Genomic DNA, 22,404 nt, shown 5'->3' on the forward strand with positions numbered 1-22,404 from the left:
TCCCCCAAAAAATTTAAAATTAATTTTGTTTCATGTGAAAAAGTGTAGGTCACACTTCTGAGTGAACTTATAATTTTTACTTTCATAAACTTTCATATTTTGTGCTATTAAGTCAATAAAATCCACTTTCGTGTACCATATACAGTAAGAATAAATTGTATGTATCTGTTCATTCTGAGAAACTTGATGTTTCACCCTCTAGCTTTAACAACTGAGAATTTAAAACTTACTTGTAATGTGCATTACTGAATTTAATAGCTTCTTCTTTGTGATGGGAGCCATCCAAAAAGTTTTTAGTTTGCAAAAATGCGACAAGATTATGGACAGGAACATACGTTTCTGAAAATGCAGAGTGACAAGGGAGTTTTGTTAAAGAGTCAGTCAGGTGTCACATGCTATGCTTACTGATTGACAGAGCTTTTTGTATCGGAATGTGCTGAGAAAAATGTTGTTACAAAGGGGATCTGTGGCATGTAAGCATTAGAACATCCTTGAGAGCTATTAAACTGCAGCTACATTAACTTATTAATCAACAAATTCAAAAACGTCTCTGAGCTTTGATCAGAGACCACACTGTTTCATGATCCAAATATGTATGTATGTATGTATGTATGTATGAATGTACGTACGTATGTACATATGCATGTATGTATGCATGCATTCATTCATTCATTCATTCATTCATCCACCCATCCTCCCAGTCATCAATATCAGGTTTGTTAAAGAGCATCACCCTGCGAGTGTCGAGATCTTCGTCTGTGATCTCTGGCTTGTGAGCATAGCAACGTAGAGGTACAGCTGCCGTAGTGTTCTGCCGGACTCTCTGGTAGGAGCCTCCCAAAAATTCAAAGGTACAAATTTCAGACACACACACGTTTGAAAATTCAAAACAATGTTCTTTATCACAAAATTCAAAATAAACTAAGCACTCTTTTTGTATTGCAAAGAGCACTCGTCCCAAAACAACCTGATAGTTTGTACAAGTCCCTTATCAGTTCGTAAGTACTTTGCTTGCAGCTGTGAAGAAAGTCACAGCCCTTCTTCTTCCACGAAGTGAAACATACTTTGCTCTGCTTTGGTTTCAAAGCGGTGAAAAGTCAACAAACAAAGGCTGGAGTCAGCAAGACATTCATGAAACACAACGATCAGATAATTCTCTACAACGGCCAAACCCACACGCTGCTATTTATAGCAGCAGCACTAATTACAGCAGCCCCACCCAACCACAGGTGGCCTCATTTTCTCTTGTAATAATCCTTTAGTTGTTGCTTCCTATGCATCACTCTACGCATGTGTGGATGTGTCATTAATTCTTGTTCAGAATCCAGAGATGATACAGATGATTGATCTCCTCCTGGGCTGTCTGCCAAACTCTTCTCCCTGTAACTCATGGCTCCTTGGTCAGAGGAGACTTTGTCGGCAGATTCCACTGGGAGCAAAACAGGCCTGCAGCATGTGGATGTCTCCCCCACATCCACCTGCACATTCCTTGGGGCAGGAGCTGGGCCAGAGCTAACCACAACACGTAGCGGGCGTCCTCAGGGCCAGGCCGCGCAGGGAGGAAGCTGCACAGCTGTGAGGAAGCTAGGCAGCGGCCAGCATGGCTTTTTGAATTGTCAAAGCAGTGCTTCTTCAGACATCTAATGCAGTAGTTCTTCAGTCAGGCAGCACATATCAAACGTAACTTACACCCTGGGTGCTGGGTGGGGAAATTCACTCTGTTTACTTGCTGGCCAGCCGGCCATGGCCTGGGGGTGGGGAATTTGGCCAGTATGGCTTGCTTTGGCATTGGCACTCAGACTATTGGCTCTCCCAGTGCCATTGTTCTATGTTGCCAAGTTTGAAGATCTGGGCAGCAGCTATGAGGCTGGGCTCTTTTTCATTTTCAATTGATGCTTCCCTCAAATTCCTCTGGATTTCATCCAAAGTGCAGTCACATCTGGCTGGGCTATACCCCAAGCTTTGTGTCTCCCCAAATAATAAGCTTTTTTTTTTTTTTGAGCAACTTACCTTCAAATGAATCAACTGACAATGCAACCTTGGAAAGAGGGAAGACTGAGTCAATCTTGAGCCTGGTGAGATTTGAATTGCCAAATTGAATCAGCCGGCAGTCAGCAGAAGTAGCCTGCAGTCCTGCACTCTAACCACTGCACCATCATGGCTTCCGCAGGAACACGGGAACTTATAAGCACTCTGTCTGCTTCTTAAACCTAACACAGAGGACTCAGAGTCTATGGAGAGGGGCGGCATACAAATCCAATAAATAAATAAATTGAGAGGCGGGATGAGCGAGAACATGAGGAAAAAGGGCTGATATTTGTTTGTTTGTTTGTTTATTTACTTACTTACTTACTTACTTACTTACTTACTTACTTACTTACTTACTTACTTACTTATTCAATTTTTATGCCGCCCTTCTTCTTAGACTCAGGGCGGCTTACAACATGTTAGCAATAGCACTTTTTAATAGAGCCAGCCTCTTGCCCCCACAATCCAGGTCCTCATTTTACCCACCTCGGAAGGATGGAAGGCTGAGTCAACCTTGATCCAGTGATGAGATTTGAACCGCTGACCTACAGATCTACAGCCAGCTTCAGTGGCCTGCAGTGCAGCACTCTACCTGCTGTGCCACCTCGGCTCTATAAAACATAATGCTCATTGCTTGATTGTAATAGATATAATATAGTGATTACATGTATGTATTTACAAAAATTGTCCTCTTTGTGGCAATGACAGAAAAAAAATACATTGTCCCTTATTCCAATCTTTCTTGGTACTTCATTGGATCTTTTCTTAGTTTTTAAATCTCTTGAATGGAAATATGACTTCCTTTATTTTGTGTAGGATTTTGAAAATAATTTAGGGTTACTTCTTAGTTCATAGTTGGGTTGCATTGGAACTAGTGTTCTGTCAAATTTTTGAATTTTTTATTTAAAAATGTATCTGTGTGGTTGCTAACAGTTGATACCAACAAAAACACACATTTATCCTTTCCTCGAAGAAGATTAAAATATAAGCTAGGATCTTTATTTCAGAAGAGGTGTTAAAGTAAGACTTTCATAGTTTTTGTGGCCTCCAGATGTATGGTTTTAATTTTCAGAAATTTCATCAGTTGCCATAAGCTAATGTAAACGCTGGATTACAGGAAAGTGTACTATTTATTCCTAGTTTACTATAATTAAGAAAACTAGTTGTCCTTGTTTTCTGATCATGTACGTAACTTATATGGTGTAATCATCTGTAACTCTCTTATGTATTGAGCACCAATTTCTAGTATCTATAGCAGCCAATGTACAACTTTAAGGCATCAGCAACACTTTTTTTAAAACATCAGCATCAAACTGAGTTATTCTCTTAGATCTAATACATCTGCTTTTTTAACTATTACTCTTTCAGTCTAGATCTGAGAAAACATGGGCTCAAAAGAAGGAGGAAGAAAACTTTAATCATGGCTGGGAAGAATTCAAAGCTTATAATGCTTACTTAGTACCTGATATGCTGTTTCAGTTCCAAAAACTTATAACCATGTACACAATAATACAAATCCTGCTGTGTTACTAAGAAAGAATATTTGTAGCTTTTTTGCAACATAAGCATCTGTCCAATATAGGATTAGTATGTGCCAAGACAATACCTAAAGCAGGATAAAATTACAACAAATGCACTGAATTCATTTGTTAATTTTAAGAACTAAGCACTTACAACCTAATATGGAAGAGCTCTCTGACTCCCAAGATGACCTGCCAAATTTTGAACCTCAATTGGTATTAAATAAAAGGATATCTTGCTTCTATGAATTATTGTATTCTTTATAAAGAAAAGATGTCTTGGTTTAGGAAAGGCCTGAATAGCTTGTGACCAGCCATCTTATATCCTCTGTCAGATAAACGTTACTTCTCTACTAGCTTTTGTTTTGCTTTTGCAAAATAAATGGCAAAAGAGGGAATGACCCTTTACCTCTACTTAGCTGGAATGTGGCTGGAAAGACATCTTTGGGCATTTGATTGATAAGGAAATGCTTTTTTAAAACTATTGGAATAGACTTCGAAATTTCAAAGTCTCTTTCTGTAGTAATAGGTAAATCTCTAGTAATGTTCAAAAAGTAAGGAGGAGTGTAGGAAAATAGGAATTGACCACTGAGTTGGGGGTTGTGTTTACTTCTTTAGTTATTAATATCTCAGAGCTGGAAAAGGAGAAAGCTTTTAAAGATACTCCTTGGATTCTTTTATTATTTCATTATATCACTGTTGTCTATTCCTCTTGTACTAATAAAAAATAATTTTCCTTAATCTGCTTGGATTCTAAGTTTTCTTCAGGGTTCATATAATGAAACTACAGAGATATATTAAATCTATAGCAGTGACAGAGAAAGCTTTTCAGGTTATAAATGAAGAACTATAGGAACAAATTGGAATTTGTTGCTTCACTTGAAATATTATAAGTACAAGAGTGACTTTAGATTTTTGAAACAAATTTCTTGACATTGAAGAATTTTTTCTTAGAGTTTGTGCTGCTGTTTCAGGGATAACCATTCTAAACCTTGGGGAAAGCCTTGACTGCTTTAAGGGAGACTGAAGCTACATTCACATCCTTCCAAAGAAGCTTTCTGCATTCTGATTTACAGGGCGGGACAGCTTGTTTGTGAAGAAATAACTTCTCTTTCAATAAATAAGGCAAGAAAGAAGATGGTTAGGGAAATTAAAAAGCATTGTGTCCTTTCCTTCTGGCTTATGCACCAGCTCACCCTTGACTTGATCACTAGTGCAATAACATTTTATAGTTTAAGAATTGGCTGACCTGTGATTGAACTTTAAAGAAAACAAAAATAATTTCTTATTGGAGCCTGTTTCTGGTCATTCCTTAGAAAAATAATGTACCTGTTTTCTTCCCAAATACAAACATATCATCGTGCACTTGGATTTTAGAATTAAGTCTATGCTTAAAGGTTTTTTTTTTTTTAAAAAACAACACCTTGATTCTTTGAAAATTGGGATGGAAAACCATGGCAGCATTTCCATATAACTATTAATCAAGATTTCTGACTTTCTGTCATCTCTACAAGGTAGACTATATTTGGAAATGTACTGTTCAAGATGACTCGAACCATACTGTAAGTTTCAACAATCACTAAACACTAATTTGAGGACTACAAGTGTACAGGTTTTAACATATACTGCATTAACAAGAGGTTTGGTAAGCCAAGTTTATCTCCCAAGTGAATTTATGTCTTTCCATGTGGAAAAATTGTACATACTAAGAAGTGCCTGGAGTGGATAAGAACCACACTCTCTGGTTAGCGGAACTGTTCTCATCATATTGTTAGCAAGGAAGTGTATATTTCAAAATTCATTTTCTGCCTTTGGGAAGCTAATATATTGGGTAAAATGCTAGGCTTAGAACCTTGTTGAAGATATGTTAGAGCAGTGTTTCCCAACCTTGGCAACTTGAAGATATTTGGACTTCAACTCCCAGTTAAAGTCCAAATATCTTCAAGTTGCCAAGGTTGGGAAACACTGTGTTAGAGGACAGACTAACATGGTTACTGAATATCATAATTAAAATTGATACATTTGTGGCAGAAGGGTTAATCCTTTCCTCTGGTGTCATTAATGTAGTTAAAGTTGCTCTTATTTAAAGCTGAGAACAAAGCTTCAACCTTTCTCCTTATCCTAGTAAGGAGTTATTTTTGAAGCAAATGTATATTTAATGTCAAAGTGTTTAGTGTTGGCTCTAGCTACCTCTGCAGAATCTTTTTTTTTTAATATAAAAGGAATGTCCAGTTATGTTCCTCCAAACTAATTGTGGTATAATGAAGAACTATTTTTGTACAAGAAGTCCTATAGTCATATAAATGGCTACCTGTCCCATGGGCTGTAATATACAAAAGGTCTTTGATAGATAGCCTTATAAATTGTTCTCAACAAAAAGAATCTTTAAACATTTTCGTTCTTGTTTATAGTACTGGACAAAAATATGTTCCTCGTGCTAAGTATTTCTCCTATTTCATTCAGATTGGCTGGCTGGTTATCAGTAGGGAGTGAACAGTGCAAGGTTTTCTGCAAATATTGTGGGTAAACTGTAGGTCATTAAGGGAACTGCTTGCAGAAGTAACTTTCACATATAAAGAGTATCAGTGTAATTGGAAAACACATATCTAAATAATGCAGATAAAATGAAACCCCCGGAATCACTTCTTTTTATGTTGGATATTTTATGTGAGGATGGAGTACACCAAGTTAGATTGATTTGGCCCCATGCCTGCTGTGACTCTTGGAAATTCAGCATCTCATATTAGTACTGATATACAGATGCCCTGGCATCGGTTTCTTTCTCCATTTATGGGGATTTTGACATCTTGCTCTAATGTTCTGGTCCCTGGCCAAATAAATTATAAGATATTATGCAGTTCCTGCTTCTCTTATTCCCAGGAATTTTTCTGCTGGGGATTTGTTTCCATTGTCCCCTGCTGAACTTTATTGATAATTTTTTCCATCAGCTTTTCTTGGCAGTATGTGGAATAAATTCTATTTTTGCTAGTGTAAGTAGAGATTTGCCAACTTATCATCGTGGAATATACGGTAAGTATGACTTAACAAATGAGAAGCATCCAACTAAAATACATAGGTAAACACAAAGAAACAATACTTACTTTATTGTTCAAAGTATATGGATGATGGTGGGGACTCACTGCATACATATACATTATGTTTAACTAACTATCCCAGTTCATTTTAAATTCTTTAACTTATTCTTCGCTGCTTATGAAGTGGTGGCAGAGAATAGCAAACAAAGTAATGTGACCCTCGTTATGTCATCCTTTCCTCCTGGACTTCCATGGAAAAGTTGGTCCAGATTGTTTTCTTGCCGTGGCAGGTGGAGACTTCATTTCATTTCATTTCATTTATTTAGATTTGTATGCCGCCCCTCTCCGCAGACTCGGGGCGGCTCACAACAATAATAATAACAGTATACAATGTAACAAATCTAATATTAAAAATTATCTAAAATCCATCATTTAAGAATCATACAACACAAGCTTACCATACATAAACTATATAAACCCAGGGGAGATATCTCAATTCCCCGATTCCCTGGTGATATAGGTGGGTCTTGAGCAATTTACGAAAGGCAAGGAGGGTGGGGGCAGTTCTGATCTCTGGGGGGAGTTGGTTCCAGAGGGCCGGGGCCACCACAGAGAAGGCTCTTCCCCTGGGTCCTGCCAGATGGCATTGTTTAGTCGATGGGACCCGGAGAAGGCCAACTCTGTGAGACCTTATCGGGCACTGGGATTCGTACGGCAGAAGACGATCCCGGAGATATTCTGGTCTGAAGCCAGGTAGGGCTTTATAGGTCATTACCAACACTTTGAATTGTGACTGGAAACTGATCGGCAGCCAGTGCAAGCCACGGAGTGTTGAAGAAACGTGGGTGAACCTAGGTAACCCCACAATGGCTCTCGCGGCCGCATTCTGCACGATCTGAAGTTTCTGAACACTTTTCAAAGGTAGCCCCATGTAGACAAGAGAAATTGACAAGAGTTCTGCATTTTCACCAAAAAGTGACCATAAAAGCATCAAGATCCTGCTTGTTTTTGGTTTAGTTTTCCTCAAGTAACTTTCTGAAAATATAATGGTGTGCTTGAGCTCAGGAGCGGCAAAGCACAGAGAAGAAAGAATTCCTGCCCATTGAAGGATGGATGGAATAGAAGTTCCATCATGGGGGGGAAATAAAGAAGAAAGAAAGATCAGTTTTATTTCACTTTCAAAGTGTTTTTAAAAAGGTATAACATCCTTATGTGGAAGTGCTGGTGCACAGGCAAGTGATGAGATAGGTTGGTTGTCACTCTCACAGTTCCCACAGAATTTGTGGTAACCAGGTCAATATGTTTCAGGAAACAGCTCCCAATGCTATCAAGCACAGTGGGCACTGGATGTAGAGTGTTGTTCATATGATATTTGTGAAGAGCCCCTCCGATTTCCTGCAGTTTTCAGTGTGCCTTGGAAAACATTTACATAGAACATAGAAACATAGAAGACTGACGGCAGAAAAAGACCTCATGGTCCATCTAGTCTGCCCTCATACTATTTCCTGTATTTTATCTTAGGATGGATATATGTTTATCCCAGGCATGTTTAAATTAAGTTACTGTGGATTTACCAACCACGTCTGCTGGAAGTTTGTTCCAAGGATCTACTACTCTTTCAGTGAAATAATATTTTCTCACGTTGCTTTTGATCTTTCCCCCAACTAACTTCAGATTGTGTCCCCTTGTTCTTGTGTTCACTTTCCTATTAAAAACACTTCCCTCCTGAACCTTATTTAACCCTTTAACATATTTAAATGTTTCGATCATGTCCCCCCTTTTCCTTCTGTCCTCCAGACTATACAGATTGAGTTCATTAAGTCTTTCCTGATACGTTTTATGCTTAAGACCTTCCACCATTCTTGTAGCCCATCTTTGGACCTGTTCAATTTTGTCAATATCTTTTTGTAGGTGAGGTCTCCAGAACTGAACACAGTATTCCAAATGTGGTCTCACCAGCGCTTTATATAAGGGGATCACAATCTCCCTCTTCCTGCTTGTTATACCTCTAGCTATGCAGCCAAGCATCCTACTTGCTTTTCCTACTGCCCGACCACACTGCTCACCCATTTTGAGACTGTCAGAAATCACTACCCCTAAATCCTTCTCTTCTGAAGTTTTTGCTAACACAGAACTACCAATGCAATACTCAGATTGAGGATTCCTTTTCCCCAAGTGCATTATTTTACATTTGGAAACATTAAACTGCAATTTTAACTAAGGAAAGAAATATTTGGTGTTATTTGGGTTGTTTGTTTCTACAACCCACATTATCCTACTTCACTGCGCTTAGCATTTTAGGGTTACTTTTGTCTGCAGTGGATGCTTTGTGTTTGTGTCAGAAAAAAATTGAGTGTAAAACATTGATATTTTAATATACGGATCACTCCTTCGTCATTATACTACTCTTTGCTGAGATGCTGTACAAGTGTAAATAGAGATTCCCTAAGTTTCTTTAGGAGTTTTCCAGATGGCAAGATATATAGATCCAGTTGATTTTGCTAAGCCTTTGAGTCCTTCTAAGAGGGTCACAGCCCTACTTGCTTCCACACTGCCCCCCCCCATCCACCCCCATGAGGATTAAAAATAGTTGGTCTTCACGTGTAAGAATGAAGGAAAATTATGAGGAAGAGTTTTCCTTAGTTGCCTAAGTAGATCCAGCAATAAATTATTGAATGACATGGAACGATATGAACTTATCAAAATTCAGATCTCTTTGAAGCTAACAACATTCAGCATGGTTTTTATTAGGTCTGAAAGAAAAATATTTTCCCTAATTAATTTATTGCCTACAGTACTTTAAAGATTCTAATAGAAAAAAAATCTTTGAAGTAAGGTTCCTCAATTGTTTCAAAGAGCAAAGAGATGGAAGGATTTTAAAAATCCCCATCTGACACTGCCTGATTTAAATCAGATAATCTTTATTGCTATAGTCCCTGACCAGCATTTTGTACTATTAATATACAAAAATTATAAAGTTCAAATTAAAATGAGTTACAAATTCAAGGTTCAAATTAAAAATAAAAGTAAAGGAAATAGCTTGTTATAATGCTATAAATAGAGTAGGACTGTAAAAACTATGAATAAAAAAACCCCTAAAAAACAAAACAAAAAAAATTAATGGTGGAACTAAAGTAAATCAAATACCAAAAAATATACTTAGTAAATGCTACACTCCTAGGCAGATATTTATCTACATGCATATATGAAAAGTACAGGAATCAGTGACTACTGAAGTGTAAATTGAATAATGGTAGGATCTGAAAGGCCAAAGAAGTAACATTCTGCTTATGACAATATGGTTGGTTTTTTCTTTCTTCTTACTCTTCTAAAGATATTAGGATTTTGGTCCAAGAATAAAAAGTAAACATTTTGTTTCCATGGCCCTTTCTTTGATCTGTGGACTGTGTGAGCAATCATCTCATGATTATTATTGTGAATGTTTGTAAGATAATCAGTTTTTGCCTTTCTGTGCCTGATCCAGAATGTCTTTGACAAGAAATAATGCAAAATAAATATTAAATGTTGATTGTAATACATTTTCTACATCATAGGATTCGTTAAACTATATTACTCAAAGTGCTTCCCATTTTAATATGGGTTTTAACTTTCTCATTAAAGATTATTTTAAAAGACAAGTTGATTGATGGGAGAAGTTGACCTGGAAGCAATCTTTTGTCTGTAGATCTTCAAAGCAACTCTTCAAGCAAGAGTTATCATCCCTTCATTCAGCACCATCATAATTTCAAATGGTCACAAAACAAATGGTCAAAAGTCAAGTACAGATAGTCCTCAACTTACAACCACATTTCAGACCAAAATTTCCATTACTTAAGCATTGTTAAATGAGTCATACTCAATTTTATGAACTCCCCCCTCCTATTCAATGCAGTTGTTAAATGAATCTAGGATCCCCCATCGCCTTTGTGTCTCAGAAGCTGGCTGGAAGATAGCAAATGGTGATCACATGACCCTGGGATCCTGCAGCCATCACGAATACCCAGCAATTGCCAAGTTCCCAAATTTTAAGCATATAACTCTGCGATGCGGCAATGGTCTTAATTGTGAGCATTGATTATAAATAACCTTTTCCCCCAGGGCTGTTATGACTCCAAATGGTCACTAAACAAATGATTGTAAGTTGAAGACTGCCTTTACTTGTACAAAAGGTCTGGTAGAATTCCGGAGTGTTAGATTTGAATGCAATTTGTGCTTAAAGTACTTCATTGATATCAGAAAGAAGTGTAAAAGAACAAAAATGTCTTTTAGTGTGAAGAAAGTTAAGTCTTTGCAAAGTCATTTTGGAAGGTTCTGAAATTCTTTCCATTCCATCTACCTAAGAACGCCTCTACTTAAGAACCTTTCTAGATAAGAACTGGGTTTTTCAATATTTTTTTTGCCTCTTATTAAGAACCATTTTCTACTTCAGAACCCGAGCCTGGAAAAATTTCCCAGGAAATTTGAGAGCGGCACGAAGGCCCGACCAGTTTCCTGCCATTCCCCCCGGGTTTCTCTCTGTGGCGCAATATGTGGGAGGCAGCCTTGCGCCGGGTGTATGGGAGGCGCGTGCTCCTCCTTTCTGCCTCAGAGTCCCTCTTTTTTTTTTAAGCCTTAAATTTTGGATTTTTTTGATTCCCCTGACCTCACCTTCTTCCTTGGGCAGTGACTGTCCTCCTCCTCTTCTTCCGCCTCCTCCCACCCAAATTCTGAGCTTTTATTTCTTTCCTAATGGGTTTGCATGCATTATTTGCTTTTACATTGATTCCTATGGGAAAAATTGCTTCCACTTAAGAACTTTTCTACTTAAGAACCTGCTCACGGAACGAATTAAGTTCTTAAGTAGAGGTACCACTGTACTAGGACCTTTGGGCTTCAACTTCATTAATGTGTACAATACCATGAAGCTGTTGGGTTTAGCTGCTGGCATCTCTCTCTCTCTCTCTCTCTCTCTCTCTCTCTCTCTCTCTCTCTCTCTCTCTCTCTCTCTCTCTCGTTATAGTATAGTTTGGAACAATGTACTTTTCTTTCAGAGATAGTGAGGGCAAGTCAACTCTTATATAGATACTTTGGGTTGTAGATTTAGGTTTCTGATTTATGTGCCTTGATTATTTAACACAAGGAAACATGGGTTGGAGATTATTTGGCAGCAACAAATCAGCTTTACTTTCATAGGGGAAATAAGCAAAATCTACAAGAACTTAGATAACAACAGAGAAAATGCAAAATTGGAGAAATTGACTTACACACAATCAAGGAGTGTAAAATAGACTGGTAATAAAATAGACAGGTCTTATATATAGGTTTAGTTGTAATAGGTATAGTTAGGTATAGATCAGCTCAATAGGTTTTATAGGCTTTATATGTATAATTGTTATGTTACTGTATCTTAAATTAATCTTATTCATATATGTACACAGGTAGTCCTTTGTTTACAATCATTCATTTAGTGTTCGTTTGAAGTTACAGCAGCACTGAAAAAATGACTTATAACCAGTTTGTACACTTAGGACTGTTGCAGCATGGCCGCGTGATCAAATTTTGGTGCTTGGCAACTGTCAGGTATTTCTCTTAATAATTGTGGCAAAAAAATCATAAAATGGGGCAAAGGGATTTAACTCTGCCTTGCTTAGTAACAGAAATGTTGATATGAATTTACAGTAGTCCCTCGCTATATCGCACTTCACCTACTGCGGCTTCACTTCATCGCGGGTTTTCAAGAAATATTAATGACAAAAATCATTCGCGGATCTTCGCTGGTTCGCGGGTTTCTGAGGAAGTCGATCGGCAGATTTAAACAGCCCGCGGAACTCGATCGGCAGGTTTTTCAAAAAAAAAAAATCTAAAATTGTAAATACTGTATTTAAATACTGTATCTAAAATAAATACTGTGTGGGAAGGGTTTATAAACACTTAAAACAATGAAAACTTACCAAACAATTACAATATAAATACTTAAATAAGTACTATCAGTCGATAAATTCCCCATCGCGGATTTCACCTATCGCGGCCGGGTCTGGAACGTAACACCAGCGATAGGTGATGTCTTACTGTAGTCATAACTTGAGAAATGTCTGTATGTATTACACACACACACACACACACAGAGACAGACTTTACTATATTTAATGGTCCTTCGGTAGGGAGACGCAAAGAACATTTCTGTCATGTTTATCTTTTCTAGAGACTGTACACGTAGCTGACTTCTGATGAAAACGGAATGCTAGATTAAAAGACTTCTTTACTTGATCCAAGACTAAATCTCTTTGAACATTCATTAAATATAAGAAAGCTTGTATAGGATCCTAAAAACGATGGAAGTGGAGTGCAGTTTTTGATCACATAAAGGAGACTGAATTGCTAATTGCATTTCTTTTTAGTAATTCTTCATTGAATTTTTTAACCTTGTAGACATCAATTCCAAGAGTAATGGAGTTTACATTTGCCCTTTGCCCTTTATCCTTATTTACTGAAAAGTGAATTTGGGTAATTTCTTTGGAAGAAGATTATCTCACATTAGATGACTCAAGGGCTTTGTTGCCTAATTTAAGTGCTTTACTTATTAGTTGATTGAAATAACTTAGTGAAAAGTAAATATCCTGTTTAACCATCTTAGATAATAAAGAAGATGAAAGCATTAAATGGGAAGCAATGTCTTCAGCTGCAGTGGAGTTTTTCTGTTTAAACAAGCCTGTCTTTTCTACTGTTTACATATTTTAGTTACCCCATACTTGAAGGAGTTGACTAATTGCAAGATTGGAGACAGGGACTTTTTTCTTGTTCTTGGTCAAACAACTTTGTAAAATTAGAGGGAGACATATGAAAAACTGCCAAATTTGTCTTGGCAGAGGTAACTCAGTTGGATGTACATGCTATCAGGACTAATCGCTTTTTTAAAAAAAAAAATCCTTGTTTTTCTCTGGGCAAAAAGCAACAATACTTTTAGCCAGTAAATTGGCTTTTTGAGTTCAATAATACCTTTCTCAGTCTTTAGCAAGTTAACTTAACAGTTGTCACTTGGAACACTTTTATCTAGATTTGCATTTAAATGTCTATCTAGAATGTTTTTTCTGCCTCTGTGTTTGCACAAAAACTGATCAGCTGTTCTAGACTTCTGTGCTGAATATCTGATTGATAGATATCCAGGCTGATGGGAATGTTAGAGGGTTGGGGGTTTTTTTGTGATAAATTGTTTTCTGAACCAGAGGTGGTTTCAGCAGGTTTTGACCAATTCTGGAGAACCAGTAGCGGAAATTTTGAGTAGTTCAGAGAACCAGTAAATACCACCTCCAACTGGCCCCCCCACCCCCACCTATTCTCTGTCTCCTGCGTCCCAGTTGATTGACAGGAAATGGGAATTTTGCAGTATCTTTCCCCTGGAGTGGGGAGAGAATTGAGATTTAACAATATCCTTCCCCTGCCACACTCATCAAGCCACGCCCACCAAGCCACGCCTACAAAACTGATAATACAATTTTTTTGAATCCCATCACAACTACTTTGTAATGATTGTAGAGCTGGGTTTTTCTCTAATCAGGCCCTGTCCACAAAGATTGTTGGATTTCATTTTTCTTGTTGTTGTTGTTGTTGCAGGGGGAGATGTGAGGATATGGAAGATTGAGGTGGAAGGCTAAGCAAAGCAAATATATTTCATGTAGAGCAATTGGCTGGAAGGAAGAATGTTTTGTCTTGGCTGAAATTACTTCTCTCCTGATACTGAAACTAGCATATATCTTTAAAAAGAACCAGCACCAATTAGGTCAAGACATTTAACATAATGTGTAGATATGTACTAAATGAAGCACCTTCCTAATGCTGGAGGACATCTGGCATGCTGCAGAAATAATGCTTGATTTGGTGAAACTTAGAGTACACGACACATAGTGAGCATTTTATCTTGCACAGTTTGATATGAGTTGGAGAGGCCTTTTAGGAGTTTGGAATGTACTTAAGGGAGATTGTAAAGATCAGATACTAACTGCAAAATCTTGTCAGGAAATGAACTGGAAGCCTGACAATTTCCTTTTTTTAAAAGCAGCTGCAGATCTTTTGTGTAAGGTAGAGTAAAATCATTGCAGAATGCAGCAGAGCAATGTTGAAAAATCTTATAAATAAACAATAACTAGGAACATCTCTACTCATTTATGAAATATAGAGACATTATAATGGCAGTAGTACTCAGTAATAGATAGCACCATAGAAATTCATCTAGTCTTTCTACTTAAAATCATTTCTAAATATTCAGAAAAAAATCTATTACACAAGATAAAATCTATTGCTTCAAATAATCAAAAAAAAAAGTAAAGAAGAGTGAATACATATGGGAATATATACTCCATATGCCTGTCACAATTTCAACACATCTGCTTAATAGTCCTGTGAAAATTATTGAATTAAGTTGTGGAAACATCATTTGATAATAAATCAAGATAGCTTATAAAATACATAATATATCCCCAATGGATGGGGAATCTGTTCAAATTTTTCAACGTACTTACTTATGTGAAATGCTGTAGAAATGCAAGAGAATAATGATGATAATAATAATAATAATAATAATTATTGTTATTATTATTATTGTTATTGTTGTTATTATTATTATTATTATTATTATTATTATTATTATTATTATTATTATTATTTCGTATTTCATCATCAGTCAGGTGCTGGTGCTTGGGAAGCACCCGACTGGTGATGAAATACGAAATACAGCATAGTGATCTCGTTTACTGTGTTGTATTGACATAATAAATAATAATAATAATTATTATTATTACTATTATTATTATTATTATTATTATTATTATTATTATTTCGTATTTCATCACCAGTTGGGTGCTGGTGCTTGGGAAGCACCTGACTAGTGATGAAATACAAAATACAGCATAGTGATCTTGTTTGCTGTGTTGTATTGACATAATAATAATAATAATAATAATAATAATAATAATATTTTTTATATTTGTATGCCACCCCTCTCCGAGGACTTGGAGCGGCTCACAACAAGTAAAACATCATATACAAATCCAATGTTAAAACCGTTTTTAAAAACCCTATTAAAAACAATCATACAACCCAAACACACCATACATAAAGTCAAGACAGCTAAGGATATATCAATTCCTCCATGTAATTAGAATGTAATTAGAATCCTAATAATTGGAAATAACAGTGACTGCCAGTCTGTTGGTTGGATTTCGTCTATTGGAGTCAGCAATTTAAATACAGTACTGTATATGAAATTCATAAAGAAATTCAGGTTTGTTCATTCATGTATAGTAAGAAAGTATAATTGCAGAGAGAGAAGATTTAATAAATTAGAAGAATTTACATTTTACTGTTGATGATATGGTGCAAATTTGCAGAAAGTTTTCATTTTTCTTGATGTGGATCTTTTTTTTTTTTAAAGGTACGAACACTCTTTGTCAGTGGGCTGCCCCTGGATATCAAACCCCGAGAGCTTTATCTCTTGTTCAGACCATTCAAGGTACTTTCTTTGATATATCAATCTTGAAAGACAACACTAAGACCAAGAACCTTGGTGTGCTTATTTATAGAAACATTGTGATTTGTGTTGTTATTATCAGTGGCATATTTCCACAGTAATGTCTGACGGCTTCTTCTGTAGGAGAATACAATATTCCTAGTATCTGGATTTTTAAAAGTTTGGAATACGGTTAATCATAATACCTTATTTCAACTGAAAACGTGGCTAAGTTGGCCAAATATTCCCAAAGAAAATGGCTATAAGTATTAACAGTGGTGTGAAGAAGGCTCCAGTGGTCAAGGAGGCTCCATATACGAGCCTCTACTGATGACAAATATTAGCTAGAGTTCATAATGTCTATAAATGACATGCCACATATTGTAGGTGCTACCATATAGTCTTCCAAGGCACATTTTACTGGTTTTTTAAAAAAAATCTAATACCAGCAATGGAAATGAACAAATCTAACATGTTTTTTAATTTGTTCTAGGCTTATAAATCTCATTTTAATTTATAGAAAGAATAATATTAGCCTATGTAGGTATGAAATCCATCTTTTTTGGTAATGCAATCTTTTAATCCACTTTATTACATTTCCCCACCCACCCACCCACTTTTGAACTGACTGGCATAGGAAAAATTCTTTTTTGTGTCATTTCTGTTTGACATCTTGATTTATATGCATATTATTATGACTGTGCAAAGCATTTGAAAGAAGTGTTTCCCCAAATGTGTTAGAAACAACAAAGCAACTCTGTTTGAAATGTTAAAACAGCCAGGTCGTTTGCAAGACTTTTAGCTTTCACAGAGATGTGCTTTGTTTATGCTCACCTACTTTGCCAAACATCCCTTTTGAATGCTTTGCAAATGCCTAATACATATCCCATCAGCAGTTTCTTACAGGGATGAAATGCTCCTGGTTTGCTCGTGCCTGTCGGTCATCCAATAGCCGGTCACGAAGACAGCATAAGGCTCTGCCCACCTGCCCAGATGCCACCATTTGGGTTTTTAAAAAAATATTATTATTATTATTATTATTATTATTATTATTATTATTATTTGGATTTGGATTTGGATTTGGATTTGGATTAGATTTGTACCCTCTGCCCATGCACAAAGTGTTCTGTATACGCGTAGCGGGTAAAAGAACCCAAATGGCAGCATCCGGGCAAGTGGGCGGAGCCTCCGCCACCTTCATGACCGGCTCTCGGATGACTGACAGGCATGAACAAATTGGGAGCATTTTACTCCTGGTGTTTTAGTACTTGAGGTATCTTCCATTGTATTTTTCACGTGGTACTTTCTAAATCATTTAAACACTGCTTTTTATAATTTTGCCTCATGAAAGATGGAAACCCACAATATTTCTGGGAAGCCCCCCAAGGTTTCTCCCTGTAGGCTGATGCAGAAGTGGCATTGCTTGCCAACTTAAAAACAAAACAAAACATGGCTGCCCTTGTCCCAAAGGTGATTCTTCAACAGGCAACTGGACTTTCTGGGTTTTTCTCTGAAGACTTTTTGCTTCTCATCTAAGGTAGCATGGGTGCCCTCAGCTATTAACTCTAATCCCCATTCTCAGCTCAGGCCTAGAAATTGGGGCACTAAGTCCTAGTTCTATCTTGGGCATGAAAGCCAACTGGTTAACTTTCGGCCAGTCACTTTCCCTCAGCCCAACACAGCTCATAGGGTCATTGTGGGGAAAATAGGAGGAGGAAGGAATATTAATATTATGTTTGCTGACTTGAGTTATTTATAAAATAATAAAGGCGAGATAAATCTAATAATAAATACTGGTATTTTTAGCAGACACACTTTTTATTAAGGCTTGAAAACACAATCAGACTTGCAAGATTCTGTTAATGTAATCTTACAACAAAGTAGAACAGTTTCATCAGGTGTCTGGAATACCTCACAAGTTGACATCAATCCTGCAGATCTGACAGCGCATTTCTCCTCGTCACCTTTACAGCTCAAAAAATAGAACAGATCTCTTCATGCCCACATTATTATTATTATTATTATTATTATTATTATTATTTATTAGATTTGTATGCCGCCCCTCTCCGTAGACTCGGGCGGCTTACAGCATTGATAAAAACAATATATAATAACAAATCTAATAGTTGGAATCTAAAATAACAATAATACATTTAAAAAGTCTAAAAAACAAGAAACCCCAATATATTAAAACATACATACAGTCATCATACACAAAAAACTACTTAGGCAGGGGGAGATGTTTCAGTTCCCCCACGCTTGACGGCAGAGGTGGGCTTCTGTGGGCTAAGCTGTATCTTACCTGATCATTCCTCTGGCTTTCCCCCTGTCTCTCAAGGTCATTCCCACATACCTTTACCCTTGGGGAAAATTTGCAACAGTGGTGAATTACATGCTAGCAATGAAAATATCAACAAAGAACTCTATCATACAACCTTTCTACCCAGAGGGATAGCTGTCAAAATGCAGAAGAATTGGCAATTCAGTTGGTGCTTCCAGCCTCATTGCGGTTGTTTTATCATCAGTGTTTGCAGAATGTGCTGCTGGTGATGGTGACTCCTTAGGTATTCTCTGAGTGGACAGCAGTAAAATTGCCCAACTGATCCAGAGGTGGGTTCCTGCCTGTTCGGACTGGTTCTCAAGAACCGGTAGCGGGAATTTCCCCTTGCTTGCCAAACCGGTAGCAATGGCTAGCTGGACACCCCCCCCCCCAATTGGTCCTCTGGCTTAAAATCTGTCTACCGAAGCCAAATTTACGTGAAAATAATCTTCTGTGTATGCACAAAGCTTGCTGTGCATGTGTAGATGAGCTTAACCTGGGAGCAGTTTCAATGTGAGCCCAAATCGGTAGCGAAGGTAAATAGAACCTACCAGTTCAGGGCTAGCTTCTATTTACCTTCGCTACCAGTTCAGGGCTAGCTTCTATTTACCTTCGCTACCAGTTCAGGGCTAGCTTCTATTTACCTTCGCTACCAGTTCAGGGCTAGCTTCTATTTACCTTCGCTACCAGTTTGGCCTCACACTGGAAGTGCTCCCAGTCCCAGGTTAAACTCATCTTCACCTGTGCAGGAGGCTTTGCACAGAGGGTTATTTTCATGTAAATTTGGCTCCTGTGAAATAATGCCTTGGCTTCACAAGGGAGCTATCAGATATGGCAAAGCAGTTGTTTACTCCAGCAAGAAAACCTTTGCCCTAGAACTAGTGGAGGAAAAAGACTGCAACATTCTCTACACAGCATTTGCAGGAGAGGTGGAGTAACGACATGGACACAAGAGCTGGATTTAAAACTGGGTCATTTTTATTAAAATAAATTTCCATAATTTATTTTAAATAAATTAGCATAATTAGCATAATTAACCATAACCCTAACAAGGACCCGCAGGGTCAAACAATTGCTTCCGGGGCGGAAAATGACGTATAATAAACTTCCGGGGCAACTTATGGGCATAGCTCCATGCTAATCCAGGTGAGGGACCACTCATGTGGGAGGTCCCGCCGGCTAACCCCTGCAAGGGGAATTAAATGGGCGGGACCCAAAGACAGGTTCCCCCCAACTGCTCAGGTCGTCAAAACCACAAGCCTTTGGAGAGAACCTGTCAATCATCCCCAAAGATGCCCAACAGAGAACACGCAGTTGCTAAACCACCACCCAGTTTTCCGCCCCTAACCTGCCTACCCAAATGACCAATGGTAAGCCAATCAGCCTAACACAGGTGCACACACCCCTAACCGCTTATCCGTCTCCACAGTGTGGAATAGGCGAAAAAACGGTCATGGCTAAATGGCCAGACCACCAAAAATTCCTATTCGGTCCCCTAGGGCAGTGGTCCCCAACGTTTTTTCCACCAGGGACCAGTTTCAGCAAGACAATTTTTCTATGGCCCAGTGGGGGCGGAAAGGGGCGTGGCTGGGGGCGGGATTAAGCATGGGGGTGCTGGTCCTCCCCGCCCCTCTTTCCTGCCATCATCCTGTGGCCGGCAGAACCTGCCTCCCAAGCCCTCTTGCCCAGCGGGAGCTAAGCGATGGAGAGAGGGGGTCAGGCTGGCCCTCCTGCCTCCCCCCAGCCAAAAACGCAAAAGCGCCCCGCGGCAGAAGCCAAAAGAGGCTTGAGCCTCTCGGTCCTTCCCGCCCCTCTGTCCCATCCATCGTCCTGTGGCCGGCAGAACCTGCCTCCCGAGGCCTCTTGCCCGGCGGGAGGCAAAGCGCTGGAGGGAGGGGGTGGCGGCATGAGGGCCGGCAGCTGCTGACTCCACGGACCGGTGCAACATGCCCCGCGGCCCGGTACTGGTCCGCGGCCCGGTGGTTGGGGACCCCTGCCCTAGGGCGACCCTAAGTAGCACACTGCAAGATAGGGAGGGCGGGCGGGTGTCTGCTCAAGACGAAAGGTCCGGGCGAAAAGGCCGAACTCGGAGCCTGCCAGCCCTTTTATAGGGCCGGCAGGCCCCGCCCAGACCACGTCACGATCAGACCACTCTGGGCTGATCATTTGGCCGAGATCTCGCGAAGCCTCGCGAGATCTCGGCCAGAATCAAAATGGCGGCTGCCGCCGGTCTCCGTGTCCCCCGGGCCTCCTGCAAAATGCACCGGGGGATGAAGACCACCAGCGGTATTATCCTGGAATGGAACTGAATCAGTAGTTAGTTGGCAAGCCCACAGTGTGGAGAAAACCCAGGGCAGCAGCACCAGTTTCAGAACAGTAGAATCTGCAGTATTGAACAGGCCTGAATAATGTGAACCTCTGCAAATTCCTCTGCATTGCATCATGATGTTAATACAAAATGGTAGACTTCATGACAGCACATTACGCATGATGTCATTATGGCACATTTTCCTTGTGAGGAATGGATGCCTGTGTTAAGAAAGATGGTATAAGCTCTTATTTGTGTTACTCCAAAGCAAAAATGTCTATGGAGATTCTCAGTCATCCAGGTCATGGGAATTCCAAAAGGGCTTTTTCCAAGAGAAAACAGTTTTCTTGTCCTCCCCCCTTGGAAAATGTTTTCCCTTCTCGTCCAAAAAGAACTGAAGAAGCTTCTTGGATGAAAAGTGAAAAGTTCTCAAAGAAAAAACAACAACCAAGAAAGTCCAGTTGCCTTTTGCAAAAAAGTACCTTTGGCACAAACATGACCTTGCTTTTACATATAGATTTGTAGGGGGCTTTTTCCTGTATGCTTTGCTCAAGATACAGTACAAATAATCCTCATTAACTGACCACTCATTGAGCAATGTTTTGAAGTAATGATGGTGCTGAAAAAGGAGACTTACGACAGGTTTTCAAGATGCAACTGTCCCCTCATTCATGTGATGGGGATTTGGGCACCTGGCAGTTGTGCATTTATCAAGGTCATAGCGCTCTGCAGGCCCATGATTGCCATTTGGGACCTTCAACAGGCAACTTCTGATGAGCAAAGCCAAGGGGGAAGCCAGCAGGAAGTCAAAAGTTGCATCACATGATGTCACATTTAAAACCCACATTCACTTAATGATCACAGCTGGAACTACCAAATTGTCATCAGGTGCGATCATATTAGGCAATGCCATGTGATTTTTTTTTCATTTTACAATTATGCACTTAATAACAGTTACCAGTCCCAGTTGCGGTTGATAAGTGAAAAATGTCTGTAGTTCCCACAATAATTAATATTTTTTAAGTAATGGTATATAACTTTTAATACTTCAACTCAGTACTTTAATTCAATAATTCAGCTTGAGTATTTTAACTCAGTACTGGCTGGGGAATTCTGGGAGTTGAAATCCACCAGGCGTAAAGTTGCCAAGATTGGAGACCCCTGCTTTAACTCATTTTTAAATCCTAGTATTGAATACAAAATTAAGTTCTTGTTATAAATCAGTTTCAGCCTTAAGGGCATATGAAAAAGTTAGGTCTTTTTATGAATTATGGTTGCTGTTCTTAAAAGAAAGGCAAATGATAAAGAATGCTGTATATTAATGTGTGACAATGTGTTGATACATTTAAATGTACAGATCTAAAGATCTTGTATATTATTTTGTACATATATAGTTTTTTATTTTTCTCTCCAGGGGTATGAAGGTTCTCTTATTAAACTCACTTCAAAGCAGGTAAGGCTAACACTGAGTAAATAAATGCTTTATCATAACCATCATAGGAGGTTATTAAGAAGCGGTGAATTATAAATGTTAAAGTTGGTAGAAAAGTTTGGCTCAGAGGTTTAAATATCAATAATCTTTATATTTCTTTTTTTTAAAAAATGCCACTGAAGATGATCAGAATAACTGAACTCACAGTTTTAACCCATTACAATCTTTCTAGTTGATTCAGTACTTACCTTTTAACTACAGTAATCATTGTGTTAGAGAT

General features: G+C 38.5%; 1 protein-coding gene across 5 annotated transcripts in view; it reads left to right on the top strand.

Annotated features, from left to right (window-relative positions):
* RBPMS (RNA binding protein, mRNA processing factor) overlaps window positions 1-22,404 on the top strand; it is a 121,805-nt gene that overhangs the window by 31,634 nt on the left and 67,767 nt on the right. For all 5 annotated transcript variants that reach the window (XR_011558263.1, XR_011558264.1, XM_070742176.1 and 2 more), the window contains exons 2-3: window positions 15,990-16,067; window positions 22,107-22,145. Coding sequence is in view for 3 of the 5 variants with exons in the window: in XM_070742176.1 (XP_070598277.1) it covers window positions 15,990-16,067; window positions 22,107-22,145 (117 nt within the window). In the remaining 2 variants the exon portion in view is untranslated. The remainder of the gene's footprint in view (window positions 1-15,989; window positions 16,068-22,106; window positions 22,146-22,404) is intronic.

This window comes from Erythrolamprus reginae, chromosome 2 (assembly GCF_031021105.1).
Source record: "Erythrolamprus reginae isolate rEryReg1 chromosome 2, rEryReg1.hap1, whole genome shotgun sequence".
Taxonomy (NCBI): domain Eukaryota; kingdom Metazoa; phylum Chordata; class Lepidosauria; order Squamata; family Dipsadidae; genus Erythrolamprus; species Erythrolamprus reginae.